Source organism: Panthera onca, chromosome C1, assembly GCF_046562875.1.
Source record: "Panthera onca isolate mPanOnc1 chromosome C1, mPanOnc1 haplotype 2, whole genome shotgun sequence".
Classification (NCBI taxonomy): domain Eukaryota; kingdom Metazoa; phylum Chordata; class Mammalia; order Carnivora; family Felidae; genus Panthera; species Panthera onca.
In genome coordinates this window covers 99,934,887-99,951,533 of record NC_138346.1, presented here as the reverse complement: position 1 = coordinate 99,951,533, position 16,647 = coordinate 99,934,887, and the positions used below count along the sequence as shown (strand labels likewise).

The window sequence follows — 16,647 nt, the reverse complement described above, 5'->3', positions numbered from 1 at the left end:
AATCTCTGTCTTTAGTATGACTCTGAGATACCACTGTACTCTTCTTGGATTGTTCTTCATTGCACTGAGATTCAGAAAAAGATTCCAGCCAGAAAGCCAGGGTGATTACATTAATCTCGCTAATTTCCCTTCTAGGGATCAGAGTCCTATCCTGACTATTGTCAGATGCTTGAAAACTATTATTTATTTTATCCAGTTTTTCTCTTTTCCTTTCTTTTTTTTTTTTTTTTTTTTTTTTTTTTTTCTCCCCTAGCAAGAGGCTTTTTCTACTTTTAGTTCAGTGACTTCATGGCCAGAATACAAATTTATTTTTTTTTAATTGTCAGTGGTTTATCATTGATACTTTAAATTTTTTTTAATGTTTATTTTTGAGACAGAGGGAAACAGAGCATGAGTGGGGGAGGGGCAGAGAGAAAGAGGGAGACACAGAATCTGAAATAGGCTTCAGGCTCTGAGCTGTCAGTACAGAGCCTGATGCAGGGCTTGAACCCACGAACCATGAGATGGTGACCTGAGCCGAAGTTGGATGCTTAACAGACTGAGCCACCCAGGCGCCCCTATCGTTGATACTTTGTTAAATCTAAACTCCTTAGAATGAAACATAAGACACTTATGACCTGGCTCTAGCTTGCCCCTATCACCCATACATATATCTTTGCTTGTAACTTAAATGTTTCTTTCCAGCCACATGGAACAACTTTTATCTTGCAAGTTTGAATATTTTCATCTCTTCATCTTTGTACATTCACATTCTTTGCCTTTCTGCTGACTTGCTTCCTTGAAATTGTGTCCACTTCTATCAGAGGAAATTAGAACCATCTAACTTTGTTTCCTGCACTGTCCTTTGAATTCTGTGTGTGATTGCAGGCACATCAAACCACATCTCTTGTAAATAAGTGCCATCCTCTACAATACAAATTTGGGAAATTAGATGTTCTCAGAGGTTTCTTCTATCACTAAAATGTAAGAAATTCCAGATATTCAAATAGGATATTTTCAAGGCAGCTATACCAAATATTCAGTTATAAAAATTAAAATGTGTATGCTTAAACTCTATATACCTTAATCAAAGATTCAGCATCTATAATCTAAGAAAAGTCACAAAAATGCACTTAATTGTGGATAAAACCATTTGTTTTGTATTTAGAGGAAGCCAGTGTCACCTGATGTTTGCTAACTACAAGGAAGACAGTTTTTAAAGAATAAATCCTATTAAATTTTTACTTTTATACCTCTAGCAGATCATCTTGTTGGCTATTTTTTAAATAAATGACAAGTGGTTTATTAACATGGCTAATTGACGAATGAATAAATCAATAGATACAGCCAGAGGCACCAATGAGTGTTATATACTAATGATTTCTCTTTATTATCAAATATCAATGGAAAAAATAAACCTAATTACATATAAACTAAATACATGAGTACAGGGCAGTTGAGAAATTTTTTACTTCTAAATAAAAAGGCCATTCATTTAGGCATGGGGCAAAAAAAGTCAATTCTATTTTAAACAAAGAAATATTGTAAGAAAAAAAATATAGGAAATAGTAAAGCCATTTTGAAAATATTAAGAGTTGGTAGCATTTTTTTTTTCATAAATTCCAAAAACACTACATAGTTTTTTGGCAAAATAGTGTGAAGAGGAAGAAATGTTAAGATGTGATCTTAAAAGAGAAGAAATTGAAAACAGAAAATTGGGAAGAAGAAAGGGAAAGAAAAGAAAGTAGAAGAGAAGTAAAGAGAGATGAGAACATGAGATGGGAAGAAGGAGACAATCATATATGCTAAATTAAGGAGAAAGAAAAGATGAAAATGTAAAAAGAAGAAAGAGAAAATGGTAATAATATGAGATAAAGGATTTTTGAAATAACTAAAGTTTTACATATTTATACCTCCTCTCAAGTCACTGAGCATATTAATGAGGGGTTTTTCATTCAAAAAGTAATATGTGTGTATATACATACATATGTACACACACACACACATATATGTGTGTATGTATATGTATATATATATATATATATATATACACACACTCACACACATATATATGTATGTATATATATGTATATACATGTATATGTATGCAATACATGTTCATTGTAAAGTGTTAGGGAATACTCAAGAAGAAAGAATAAAGGTCACCTGGAAGGCTGCTAAGCAAATCCAAGAATTTTAACATTTGTATTATTTTCTTACAATTTTAGATGCATTTCAGTTTTGTTAGTGTGACATAAACATCTGGACTCCTTGATCACTTAAAAATATAGTTTAAACATTTTTGAAGAATTGTCTTTTATAAACATTTTTATTTTTAATCCTAATAGGAAACTGATGTTGACTTAGAATAATTTGATAACATTTTAATGAAGAACTATTTACAAATATATGGACAATGGACAGGAGTTCATAAGGGACAGTAACCCAGGGCTTAGTGGCTATGCTTGCAGGTCAAGGGCAGAGAGCAGTGATGGTTGTGTGAATCCAATGTGACCTTCAGCTAGGAGTTGTGGCAACCTGGGGTAACTCCACAGGGATAGATAGGGATGGAAGAATAGATAGTCCCAAAACCTCTTTTCTCCCTCTCTTCAGTCATCCAGGAGATTCACTTTAGCTGAAACTAACTGGCAGCCAAATGGAACAGAACCTAAGTCATCCGTATAGATAACTTCTGAGGCGGAAACCAAAGGGGAAAGAAACTGAGATCCAGTGGTTCTGGGAGGACAATCGGAAGATATTCAGGGCACCAATTAATATTTAATTAAAGTTTATTTACAAATCCCCCTCTTTTATTATTTGTTTTTTCCCCCACTATCATCAATAATGCTCTATCATCAATAATGCTGTTAGATGTTCTCTACTTAGCATGATTTCCTCAGTATAAACCATTAAGAGAAAAAATACCAGGTAAATAGATACAGAACACTTAAGGCTTATGACTTATTTTTTCCAAGAGATTGCTATAATTTATATTTCCTCTGGCAAGTTATGAGAGTATATCCTTATTAGCAATGTAAGTTTTTGATGTTATTAATTTGTTTGGAAAATTATATGACAATGTTTCATTCTGCATTTCTTTGATAACTATTAGGTTTAAAGGTTTTCATGTTTGTTATTTTCATTTTTCTTTTCATATCCTATTTTACTTCATGTGGCCCCAAATGAATTATGATTAGTTCATTAGTGTAACAAAGATTAATCCAAAATCCATTAACTCCAAAATTTACTTGATATTGAATGTGTTTTATCTCAATACATGTCTTTTAAAAAGAAAATTAAGCACCTGACTACTCCACGTGCCCCTTTTTGGTTTTTTTGACCCTGAGATAATCATAATTGGCTTATTTCACTCATAACAAAAATGTTTCATTGTTTGCAGTAGATATTACTAGAAAACATTGCCTTGTAACAGTAGAATGAAGTTAATTAAAGTCAGATTGGAAATTTTTAGAAAACCATCATTTTGGCAGAATATGCAATATAATACATATTCAGTGCATCCTATGTTGCAAATATATCTCATCTTCCTGAAAAATTCATTTGCTAATTTGCCTACAAGGAAATTGATCCTATGAGATGCTAATTTGTCTCAGATCTCACAAAAGGTATGTAATGAACTCATAATCTGTAAAATGCAAGCCTCTATTTTATCAAATATTCTGTTTTATTATCATTGACATTAGTGTTAATACTGAACAGATTAATTTGCTTACCATAACCTCTTTAAAATGTATACTGATAACTAGAAACTAAATGATATGTCCACCTATTCCCAACCACACAAAACTCCATCACAAACTAAGCAATTGTGTCTTTTTCTAGAACAGGGAGGAAATCTCCATATGTTGGTATTTGAAGAGCATAAACGGTCTTCCTCTGTTCTCTAAAAATAATATTGTCTTTCAACATTAGTCTAATGCCTGCATCTCCATTATGTCAAGGCATCTAAGTAAGACTCCTTCTTAAATACAAGATGTGAAAGACAAAAGCAAAATAAGTTGCCATCTTATGGTTGTGATTATGAGGTAGGAAAACTGAGGGGAATCCATTTTAGAAAGGCTGGGTCTCTGCTAGGCCACATTTTTGTATTTTGCCTCTGAACACGCCAAAGAAGCCATGTTCCCACTTTAAGGGGAAGCAAAAAAGCTAATCATTCTCTGGGTTTTGTCCTAGGTCCTTACCACGTGATAACTAACATCTAAGAACTGGATCCCAAACATGTTCCAGGACATTAGCTTCAAATAGACCTCTGCCGACACTGGCATCAATACCTCCTACCTTTGATGATTCATGAAAGAACAACTATTATTCACCTGTCACTCACCTTTGATTGGACCCTACCCTGGATTTCTAAAGGAACATGGACCCTAGATCCTTTTCCAGTATGAACCCCTAACACCAAGCAATAGTGACTCATAAGTCTCCTACATCAATTACAAACCCTATTCTGGAGTCAGACGTCTCAGATGATTCCTGGCTCTGCTACCTATTAGTATGAATTAGGCAAGTTACTTAACCTCCTTGTGACTAAGTTTCCTCATCCTTAGAAGAGGATAATAAAAAAATTATCTCAGAGGGTGTTCTGAGAAATAAGTTGATAAATATAGGATTTATTAGATCATAGTGGCCTAATGTAAATCATTAGACCAGAAGAGTATTTATCAAATAAAATTAAAGAAGGAAAGGTTACATGGAAGAAAGGAAGGCAGGAAGTATCTGGCTATTCATTTTGAAAATTACTTCAATCAAGCTTCAATCAAGCACGCATTTACATAAGTACTTTACTAATTTCTTAAACACGTTGACCATATAGGACAAGCAAGGTCCAGCCAACCTCTGTCCTATTGTTTGATAAAGTAAATTCTCACTTAATAGATGATGCAGAGTTAAATACATAAAAGAATAAATGAATGTATAAAACTAGAAAGCCCTGGATATCTGGAAATGGATATAAAAAGTAACATTTTTCATATTTTTCCCAAAAGTACACAAAAAGGAGGAATAATCTATATGAAGCCCAGGAAAAACATGAACCAGAGCACTAAGGGGCTAGTAGGCTGAAATGTACCTAAATGGGCCTCTTCAATCAGGCCTCACCAATTTGGATACAGTAGACACCCTATTTCAGGCATGCAAGATTCAATTCCAGCTGTAACATGGCTCAAACCACTTGCTTTACTGTTTCTCTTACATAAACAAGGTCAAGTTGATGGTACTTACTCATCTTTCCCCATACTGGAAACACCTTTGAAAAAGGTTCTATAAGAGTATGACACTCAGAATATATAATACCTCGTACCAGTGCCCACCATGACTCTTCCACATTGTCCGGTTTGTGTACTTACTCGCTGGGTTTTCCGTGCTATGGAGACTGACCATTGGGATGCCTGGGCCTGGATTTTACAAACATACATATTAAAAATATGTATAAATTAAAAATTTGTATAAATATTTTAAAGATATGAGTAACAATTCATGACAGTGTTATTTTTTCCAAATGGAAGTATTTCATATTAAAAACATAATGAAACAGAAACCAGATAACTACATTTAATCACTACCTATGGCTATTTTATTAAAGAAAAGAATATATGGGGAAAGAAACCATTTGCACAGATTATTTTTAAGCTTTTCCCTTCTCCAAAATGCCCTTGTACTTCTACATTTCTACGGTTCCCAATCTTAAGCTCCTTACTCTTTCACTACTCTTTTATAGAACAGTTAGTGATACTCAGAATGCTGATTCATGACCCCTCATTTGTTCATCCAAAATTAAATTGTTTCCACTCAGCCAAGAAAGAAAGAATGCACACTCTGGAATGGAAATATCTCATCCATAAGATGAATAAAAATTTGGTTCTAATTATATACTAATTGAAAAAAATACCTTAACTGGAATCACCAAATATTTCAGATATACTAGTTAATTCAGTGTAACTGTAAGATGTTATCTTGAAGCTTTATTCCTCTGCAGAACTGTAACTAGAGGTCTAATGGTTTTCCCTGATGTCATCAAACAAGTACTTTTTTGATTACTTTGTTTTCAGATACCAAGAGGAAAAAAAAAAAACTAAAAAGAGCATGTGTTGATTTATTCCTCAGGGTGTCTTAAAAACAGGACAGCTTCAGGTACCAGCTAAAGCAAGAACACTCAGTCCATCACATTATAAGGGACAGATGTCTCCCATCTGATCTTTGAGAATTACAGTATCTTTTTAAGGGGCAATGATTCCTATCAGTATAACATAGATATACCATACTCCTATATAAGATTATAGAATATTTTTACCTGATAGATCTAATTAGGGTGAATGTAATCTCTCTGAACTTCAGGATGCTAGACCCAGGCAGTTAAATTTCTGTAGAACCTAAACCTCTTAACAGCCAAGCCAATATTTCAATAAGAGGACTGTTTTGTTTTTTTTTTCCCCTAAAGACTAGGTAAATTAGTTTATTGCTGTAGCAGGACTTTGCTGATGTAAATATGCTTGTTCACTTTTTTAAACAGTTCACGTTCAAACAGCCCTTAGTGGTCACGAGTAAATGTTGACTCCCAATTATGTTTTCTACATGAAGATGCAATTTTTATCTCAGTAAATTCATAATTTATTACAAACAAATTTAGAGTATCAAATCATATAGCTAGAGAGCAATAGTTACTTGTGATGGTAATAGATACTGATCAAATAAAATAATTTATTACCTTTACAGAATAATAGGAAATGTTGATTCATAGGACTAAAACTGGCACCAAAATATGTACATTGTTCTTTCATGAAATTACATGAAATGCATTGACGATTCAGTAATCCTTCAGTAGAAGCACTGGGGAAAGAAAAAGAAAATTAGAAATGGTACCATTCCAGGTACATGAATATGTGGCATATATTTAAACATTAACATAAACTCAGGAGCTACAGCACTGCTTATATTGAGGCTCCTTGTCAATTAGGACTTACCATATAAACACAAAGTCAATTTCCATTACTAATGTTAAGAGACACAGTTTTCTTCTCTGTGATAAAATTAAAATCATGTATGCTTATATGTATATTAAAGTATATATGCATGCTTCTAAAATAAAGGAACTGATTTCCACAAGACTCAATAGAACTTATTCTTATCTGCCTTTTCTCCATAGATATTTCTTTGTAAAGTTTTAAAAGGAAGTGCCCACAGAGACTAGAATAAAGTCACCATCAATAAATATTAGTTGAAAGAACTAATGAAAGTTTTCACAAGTCACACAAAGAATCAATCTCATGATTTCCTGAATTCAGAATTCTAAACATTAGAATTTGGTTATCTGTCAAATTTTACCACTAAATAGATACATGGGAAATACTGGCACTTAACACTTGCCCTGAAATTTTTGGTAAAGGAAAATTATGTTTTGTGCGATAATATAATCTTCATGATCATGCATACTTTGAGACATCAGGGAGGTAGGTAAAGAGACAAGTCATCATCTCTTTATTTTACAAACAATGATGCTTAAGGTCAGAGGGATGGAGATATTTACCCAAGGTTAAATTTCCTGTGTAGAATATTTTATAAAGAGAGATGTATCATAGATTATTCTGACAGTTGGAAATGCTGGTGAAGCTTCATCTTATACTTGGAGAAAATACTGAAACATGATTCTGGATATACATTTGTAAATGAATGATAGTCATTTTGATGTGCAGTATGCTGTAGACACGGGGATGGGTACAGGAATATTGGCGTGGGCACCAGAAGCAATTGAGAATAGATGTTAAGTATCGTTCATGAACTCAAAATTTCACATTTGAAACATTCTGAGCTCATTAGAATCCAAATTTTCCTTTACTGGCCTAACCGATCAATACACACACGAAGCACTTAATACATTAGGCCATTTCACCCTTACGATAACTTGCAAAGGTAATCATACCTTATTTTTTCTCTTTGAAATTGCTCTATGTGTGTATATACATTCAAATACACCTACACCATAGCACTTTCCATTTTAATCATTTTTAAGTATAAAATTCAGTGTCTTTAATTATAGTCACAATGTTGTGCAGCACTCTCCACAGAGAAGAATGCGTGCCTAGTGAAATGACATAACTAGGATTTAAACCCTTTCCCTCTCTCCTTCATATAACTTTTCAGATTCAAGTTCCTCAGAGATTTATGTTAGTATTTATCATTACTTAGATCATAGTCTAAATTATGATAATCTATTGAAATAAAGAAATGCACATTTTGAGACAACGTTCATTCTAACACTGACTATGGCAGCATCTGTGATTCTTCACAGGTCTATCTCATCCCATAAATTTGGTCAACCAATGATTATTTTTATGACCTGGGTAAGACAGTGATTGAGTTTTCTGAGTTAAACAGTAACATTATCTTACAGTCAAGCCAACTGGCATTTGCTGAGCAACTTAAGGGGAAATTTATTGGTACTATATTTCCTTTATAACATGGCCTGCTCCACTAGTACAGTTCATAGATAGACTGCTGCCTCAGTCACTAGAGAACAAAGACAAGCACACAAGTCTAAGAAGTCATTTTGATTCAGATCACATTTTAGGCTAATCATATTGGGAAGAGAGATTGAGATAGTTCCATTGGCTGAAATGGGCCTAGTCTAATCTTTTGACACTGATTTTTCTTTAAGAGTTTCATAAAATGAGAGAAATAACACTTAGATATACTAGTTCCACAACCTTAAATTGTTCACAACTGCCAGTATCAACCGGAGTATACGCTTCAAGATAAGCTTCAGGTCACCAAAAAGCACAAAGTGACCACTACGTTCATCAAGATCTCTAAACCAACCACTAGCATCAGTCTCTTTAAATAAACAGCTTTCCTTCCCTTGGAAGTCATTAGAATTGAGACTATGGGTTTCAGACTCAAGAGAAACACAAAACAAAAACCCCATAAAACAAAGAATCCAAAAATCACCTATTGAGAGAGGTGATAAAAATAGACGCTTCAGATGAAAGCAATTTATGCATAAATAAGAGTGTGCAGTGTATTAGAGGGAGTTTAGGGTGCTTTAAACATGCATTTTTACTCTCAAAGGAAAGTCTAGGCTACTGGGTAAGAATCAGTGGTGACACTTCTTCAAACATGATGAATTTCCACTGAGAATATGCCATGGCAGTTTTGACACTTTAAAAATGAATCTGTGAAATGGAAATTTGAAAGTGTATATAAAGTCTAGAATTAATAAGTTGCTTGCCAGACAAAAATAAAAGTCATTCTTATGAGATCCTGGTGAAAACTTTCTGAGTGAGGAGACGTTTTAATACTAAATAGGTATGACCTTAAACATCTTTTATGAATATAACTTTCCATCTGGGAAAATTGGGCAGATGAGAACATTCCCCATCTAATGCTTTATTTTACTAAGCAGTGAGTGTTACTGGCTCAAACAATAATCTTACCAGGTTTTGCACATCGTGGGGGCAGGGGAGAAAAACTTCCCCTTGATCTACTCTTCTAAGTGTTCACAATGGTTTTACTTTGGGAATAAATTACCGGTGTACAATATAAATGCACTGAAAATTCAAAATGAGGCTTAGGGGAAGAAAAGTCCACTCAGGAAAATAGTAAACTCCCGTGAGATGGGTAGTTGAGAAATGCAAGCCTTAAAAAAAAAAAAAAAGACACTTTGAGACTGTAAAAGCAGGTGAGGAAAAAAATTACAAAAGGAGCAGCTGGATGGTCTTCACTTCAGGTCCCAACGTTCAGGCTTGCAAAGGTCCAGACGTGAGAGACTGGACCAAGAGCATGAGGTTCCGTCATGTCAAAAATGAAACTGCAGAGTTTTCCATCCTATCCTTAAGGTGTGTAGATGGCCACTGAGAAATCAACCTGCACAGCCAAGTCTTTGCACCTTGCTTACCTGTACAGCTGCCTCCCTCTGGGCGAAGACTCGGTGCTCAGAAAGTAACTGCCCAGGAAAGAGAAAACACACACATCAGGCACAGATCAATTTTTGCCATGCTGAGTTTTCACTTGAATCTTCGAGCTCCGGCCTGTTCTCTCATTCAACCACCGAACTTTGATCCGTTTGGGAAACACATCTTTTTGTTCTTAAAATATCATATCACACTTCTCTGTGATCTCTCTCAGTCTAAGTGTGTACGTATCTGTGTAAATGTGTGTGTACAAGTGTCTCTCTGGGTGAAGGGTAGGGAGAGTCTTGAAAGAGAATGTTGCTGTTTCCATGGCCGAGGTGTCTGGACTAGGACCACGGTAAGCAAAACATCAATCTGGCTGAAAGATTGCATTTGACAACTGTGACTACCAACCTGACTAGAGAACCAAAATGCTCACATTTTTTGAGTAGTTTCATCGTATGCCAAGATCTTTATCACTTCCCAGTTTCCTGATGTCAGATGCCGCACGGTAATTTGCTCACTTTTACTCTGCAAAGAAATAGAAAATATTGATTTTCTTTTTTTTATTTAAACAGCATCTCTCTGGTCAACACAAAAATACCAACTACCTGTATCACTTTTAATTCTGCCATTTGCAGCTAACACTCAGTTTCTTGTTTTCATTCTCGAGAATGCACACACATTCATGTAAACATTGATCCGGGTAGAAGAGTGCCTTTTCTCCATTACTGTGGGAAAAGCATTAGAAGACACCTCTAGGTGATGATCGCCTGTGCAACACTTTGACACAGGATGTCATCTTGGCATTTAGTAAAGACACAGGACTTTGGTAACGCTCATCTAAATGGCCGACAACTACAGTTTGGACAGCTTTAGGTGAAACATTTCACAACAAATTTTATTGTAAATAAACGCTATTGTATACTTTTAACCTTTACACCATTGCATCATGTTATGGTTTGCTATTTTCACACAAGAATTTATTTCTGAGATTAATTTATGTTGATGTTTGCAGCCATAGTTGGTTTCCACCACTATGTCGTATTTTATGTGAATATAGCATAATTTATGTTTTATTGACATTTGAGCATTTCCAAATTTTAGTTCTTAAAAACAAGTCGCCTGTGAATAGTTTTATCAAGGTCTCGTGATGCACATGGCAGGATTTTCTTGAGACAAGCGCCAAGAAGTGGGATTGGTCATTAGTAAACATGTCTTCTACTTAACTAGATAGTGACAAAGTATTTTCCAAAGTCGCCCCTACTTACAGCCTACTAGCAATGTGAGTTCCCATTGCTTCTCATCCTTGCCACTTCCTTACTGGCAGTTAATTTCATTAGATTATTTAATTTTTGGTCAATCTAATGAGTATGAAATGGTACCACATTTGTTTTCTTTTTATTGAGAAAATGTTCAAGCCTACAGAAAGGTTGAGTGAATACTACATAAACACCCATGAGATCATTACCTGGATTCACCATCTTATATCAACACGTTGAATATTTGCCCTCCCTCTTTCATTGTTTGCTGAATCATTTAAAAGTAAGTTGCAAACATCAGGATATTTTTGCCTAAATACTTCAATATACATCTCTCAAGATTAAGACGATTTCCACATGTAAGCAAATAACACATATGAATATTTATGTTAATATCATCTAAACATACAGTCTATACCCTAATTTCCACAACAGCCCCAAGTAACCATATATATGTGTGTGTGTGTGTGTGTGTGTGTGTGTGTGTGTGTATTACGTTTAGACATATAAATATGTACATTTATATATTTAGATAAAATAGATGTCTTAATATTTACATATATTGGGTTATCATCTCTTTAATCTCTCTTAAAGAAAAACATTTATCTTTTTTGATTTCTATAATATTAACTTTTTAGACTCTTGGTCCAATGGTCTTATAGAATGTCCAGCATTTTGGATTTGTCTGATTGTTTTCTTATGCTTTAATTTAGGCTAAATATTTTAGGCAAGAATATTACACAGGTGATATTGGATACCTCTTCTGCTTCATATTAGGAAGAATACCATTACACATCTTCCCACTCATGACAATGCTGTTTACATGGTAACTGTGACATATGCATTGAAAAATACTTTTTGCCTTTTAATTAAAAGTGGGATGAGACTTGCACATTATGTGAGCATCTTCTTCTCCATTAACTTTCACGTCATAGGTTTAGCATCCATTCATGACCTTTCCCTGAATAAACTATCATTTCAAAGTGATTTTCTAATTCTAATATCACTTTTGTATTTATCAGGTAGCATTCTTCTGTGAAGAAAACTATTTCCCCTTGCCTGTGTTCACTCTCATCCTTGCTCTCCCTCCTCTTCATATCACTACATACTTAACCATGTTTAATGTAATATATTACATTCCATGATTGTTGTTATTCTTTATGATGTTAAAATTGTCACAATATGGTTATTGGGCACTCCTTCAAACCAACACCTCTATTCTTTAGAAATGATTACATTGGTCTTTGAGCACTTTGTTTTCTGCACAATCACATGTTCTGAGATCCTTTTACTTCCCCTACCTCCTAACTGTAATCAGTCATTTCTCCAATGAGTTTTTCTACTGGATTACAGTATTTAGATATAAAGATCTGGGGTTATGTGTGCTAATTGCTACTCTAATGTTATTAGTTGTGGGCCTTTTCAGAAGAGATAGATGGCTAGCTAGAGAGATATCCCTATGTTCTCTCTCTGTGTGCATGTGTGTATATGTGTTCTTAGTATCATCTTTAAGTAAAATCCATATCCGTTTGATTTACATTCAGGTGCATTTGCTTCTCTTAGTATTTCAACAAAGCTTTGGTGTCCTCATGTTTTCTATTTAATATTCGTTTTATTTTATTTTTATTTTTTTAATGTTTATTTCTGAGACAGAGAGAGACAGAAAATGAGTGGGGGAGGGGCAGAGAGAGAGAGAGGGAGACACAGAATCAGAAGCAGGCTCCAGGCTCTGAGCTGTCAGCACAGAGCCTGATGTGGGGCTCGAACTCGCAGACCACGAGATCATGACCTGAGCCGAAGTCGGAGGCTTAACCAACTGAGCCACCAACCAGGCGCCCCTCTTTTTATTTTCTTAAGGTTTATTTTTGAGAGAGAAAGCAAGAGTGTGAGCAGAGGAAGGGCAGAGAGAGAAGGAGAGAGAGGATCCAAAGCAGACTCTGCATTGAGAGAAGAGACCCTGCTGTGGGATTCAAACTCACAAACCATGAGATCATGACCTAAGCCGAAGTCAGATGCTTAACTGACTGGGTCATCCAGGTGCCCCAATATTATTTTAAAAATACGTAGATAGTTCAAACATATAGTGTATGTGTGTGTATGTGTGTGTGTGTGTGTGTGTATATATCTATCTATCTACATAGATATATATATATATATCTATATAGATATATATATCTTCAAACTAAGATTACAAGAGAGAGACAGAGACAGACAGACAGAGGGAGCATCCCTGCAAGAAGTCTTGGTTTCATGCCATTCTCATCACATACAAAAAAGTTATTAGGTCTTTGTTTATCCTTTTCTGGGGGGAAATGTTTTATAAGTGAAACATTAATATTTCATAACTATAAATGTAAACCCAGATACACATACACATATAAGCTAGAGATAAATCAGAGAACACAGGGCATGTTTTCTTGTTACAGATCTTCTTCCATCCTTTTTATTCCTACATAGTTCTCCAAAGTGTGGATATACTATAATGAGCCTCCTAAGACGCACATCTCAAATGATGCCACAGTGGTTAACTCTGTACATATGCTTGTGATTTAATGTGTAGGGAAATATTGTCAGGATATGCTCCTCTATAAGGGAAGTATCGTCTTGCACATCTACCAGCAATGTATAAGGTACTTATTTTCTCATGGGCATGTTGCAGAGTATGTTGTTCAGTGTTTGAATTTTTGCCAATCCGATAGGGGAGAAATGGTGGTGTAGTAGACACTAGGACATGCCAATGGGAACCCTCTCTGGAAGGAAGGACCTTGGCAGCACCTAGAAGTGCTGTTGGAAGAAAGTGCTCAGCTGTCAGTCTTCTTCTCTGAGGGTTGCCGGGACTGAAGACAATGTCTCATCCAAGATTAGACCTCTGTTCAAGGGCAGTCCACATCCAATGGGACTGATCAGTACTGAAGGATACAAGCCCAACCCTATTGCTCTCACTTGGGACTTCTCTGAGAGCCACCTCAGTCTAGAACTCTTTGTGGAATCAGTGGAGGCCTTCATTCAGATGGCCCTGGAGCCCACATTTTTCTGGCCAATTTTGCTTCCTTGTGTAACTTTCCAAAGTTATTGATGTCCTGTGTGAAAATGGTCCTGCAGGCTAATCTTCTCTTCACTTGGCTTCCTGTGAAACCCAACTTGTCACAGGTATACTGGTGTAATTTCATTTTGCATTTCTCTTAGGAAAATAGTTAAGCTTCATATATATGCATATATGTATAACATATATAATGTGTCATTTGCACAATTATAAATGAGAGTCAATCATTACCTGAATCTCTGCTAATGTTTGTTTTTATTATCAGATTTCTTTTGTGTTTTGGTCTTCATTTTTCAACAGTTCTCTTTGTCTTTATATTCATTATGTGAGCTATAAGCTGCAGGTATGTTCTGGATTGTTGTTTTATCTTGACATTGGTTATGGTACTATTTTTCCAATATATGTATCTTTTATATAATTTGTTGTCAAGTTAGCTAACATACAGTGTATACAGCATAGTCTCTCTTGGCTTCAGGAATAGATTCCTGTGATTCGTAACTCATATACAACACCTGGTGCTCATCCCAGCAAGTGCCCTCCTCAATGCCCATCACCCATTTTCCCTCCCCGCCTGTCCCCTCGACCCTCAACCCCCATCAACCCTCAGTCTGTTCTCTGTATTTAAGAGTCTCTTGTGGTTTGCCTCCCTCCCTCTCTGTAACTTTTTTTTCCCCTTCTCTTCCCCCTTCCCCCATGGTCTTCTGTTAAGTTTCTCAAATTCCACATGAGTGAAAACATATGATATCTTTCTCTGACTGATTTATTTAACTTAACATAATACCCTCCAGTTCCATCCACATTGTTGCAAATGGCAGGATTTCATTCTTTTTCATCACCGAGTAGTATTCTATTGTATATATAAACCACATCTTCTTTATCCATTCATCAGTTGATGGACATTTGGGCTCTTTCCATAATTTAGCTATTGTTGAAAGTGTTGCTATAAACATTGGGATACATGTGCCCCTATGAATCAGCACTCCTGTTTCCTTTGGATAAATTCCTAGTAGTGCTATTGCTGGGTCACAGGGTAATAATTTTTTTAATTTTTTGAGGAACCTCCACACTGTTTTCCAGAGTGGTTGCACCAGTTTGCATTCCTACCAACAGTGCAGGAGTGTTCCCCTTTCTTCACATCCTCGCCAACATCTATTGTCTCCTGAGTTGTTAATTTCAGCCACTCTGACTGCTGTGTTGTGGTATTTCAGTGTGGTTTTGATACTTATTTCTCTGATGATGAGCAATGTTGAGCATCGTTTCATGTGTCTGTTAGCCATCTGGATGTCTTTGGAAAAGTGTCTCTTCATGTCTTCTGCCCATTTCTTCACTGGGTTATTTGTTTTTTTTGGGTGTTGAGTTTGGTAAGTTCTTTATAGATTTTGGATACAAATCCTTAACTGATATGTAATTTGCAAATATTTTCTCCTATTCTGTTGCTTGCCTTTTAGTTTTGTTGATTGTTTCCTTTGCTGTGCAGAAGTTTTGTATCTTGATGAGGTCCCAATAGTTCATTTTTGCTTTTATTTCCCTTGCCTTTGGAGACATGTCAAGTAAGAAATTGCTGTGGCCGAGGTCAAAGAGGCTGTTGCCTGTTTTCTCCTCTAGGATTTTGATGGTTTCCTGGCTCATATTTAGGTCTTTGAATTCAGCCAAGTAGCAGGATATAGAATCAACGTGCAGAAATTTGTTGCATTTCTGTACACTAATAATGCAGCGACAGAAGATCCTCTTTACAATTGTACCAAGAACCATAAAATACCTAGGAATAAACCTAACCAAAGAGGTAAAAGATCTGTATGCTGAAAACTGTAGAAAGCTTATGAAGGAAATTAAAGAAGATACAAAGAAATGGAAAAAACATTCCATCCTCATGTGTTGGAAGAACAAATATTGTTAAAATGTCATATTACCCAAAGCAATCTACACATACAATGCAATCCCTATCAATATAGCACCAGCATTCTTCTCAGAGCTAGAATTTGTAATGGAACCACAAAAGACCCAGAATAACCAAAGTAGTGTTGAAAAAGAAAACCAAAGCTGGAGGCATCCCAATCCCAGATTTTAGCCTATACTACAAAGCTGCAGTCATCAAGCCAGTGTAGTATTGGGACAAAAACAGACATACAAACTAATGGAATAGAATAGAGAACCCAGAATTGGACTCACAAATGTATGCACAACTAATCTTTGACAAAGCAAGAAAGGGTATCCAGAGGAAAAAAGACAGTCTCTTTAGCAAATGGTGCTGGGAGGACTAGACAGCAACATGCAAAAGAATGAAGCTAGACCACTTTCTTACACCATACACAAAAATAAATTCAAAATGGATGAAAGACCAAAAATATTCTTCTAATCTTTATGTAATAAAATTTACCATCGTATTTTTATATTGTCTCTGGCTATTGGTGCATAGTATAAAGGCTTTCTTCAAACTAAGATTACAAATAATTTATTGATG

General features: G+C 35.4%; 1 protein-coding gene across 3 annotated transcripts in view; it reads right to left on the bottom strand.

Annotated features, from left to right (window-relative positions):
* Window positions 1-16,647, bottom strand: part of DPP10 (dipeptidyl peptidase like 10) — a 1,350,210-nt gene that overhangs the window by 55,202 nt on the left and 1,278,361 nt on the right. For all 3 annotated transcript variants that reach the window (XM_078451370.2, XM_078451369.2, XM_078451371.2), the window contains exons 14-17: window positions 10,321-10,412; window positions 9,887-9,934; window positions 6,704-6,825; window positions 5,346-5,393 (exon numbers count right to left, since the gene is read on the bottom strand). In XM_078451370.2, coding sequence (XP_078307496.1) covers window positions 5,346-5,393; window positions 6,704-6,825; window positions 9,887-9,934; window positions 10,321-10,412 — 310 coding nt within the window. The remainder of the gene's footprint in view (window positions 1-5,345; window positions 5,394-6,703; window positions 6,826-9,886; window positions 9,935-10,320; window positions 10,413-16,647) is intronic.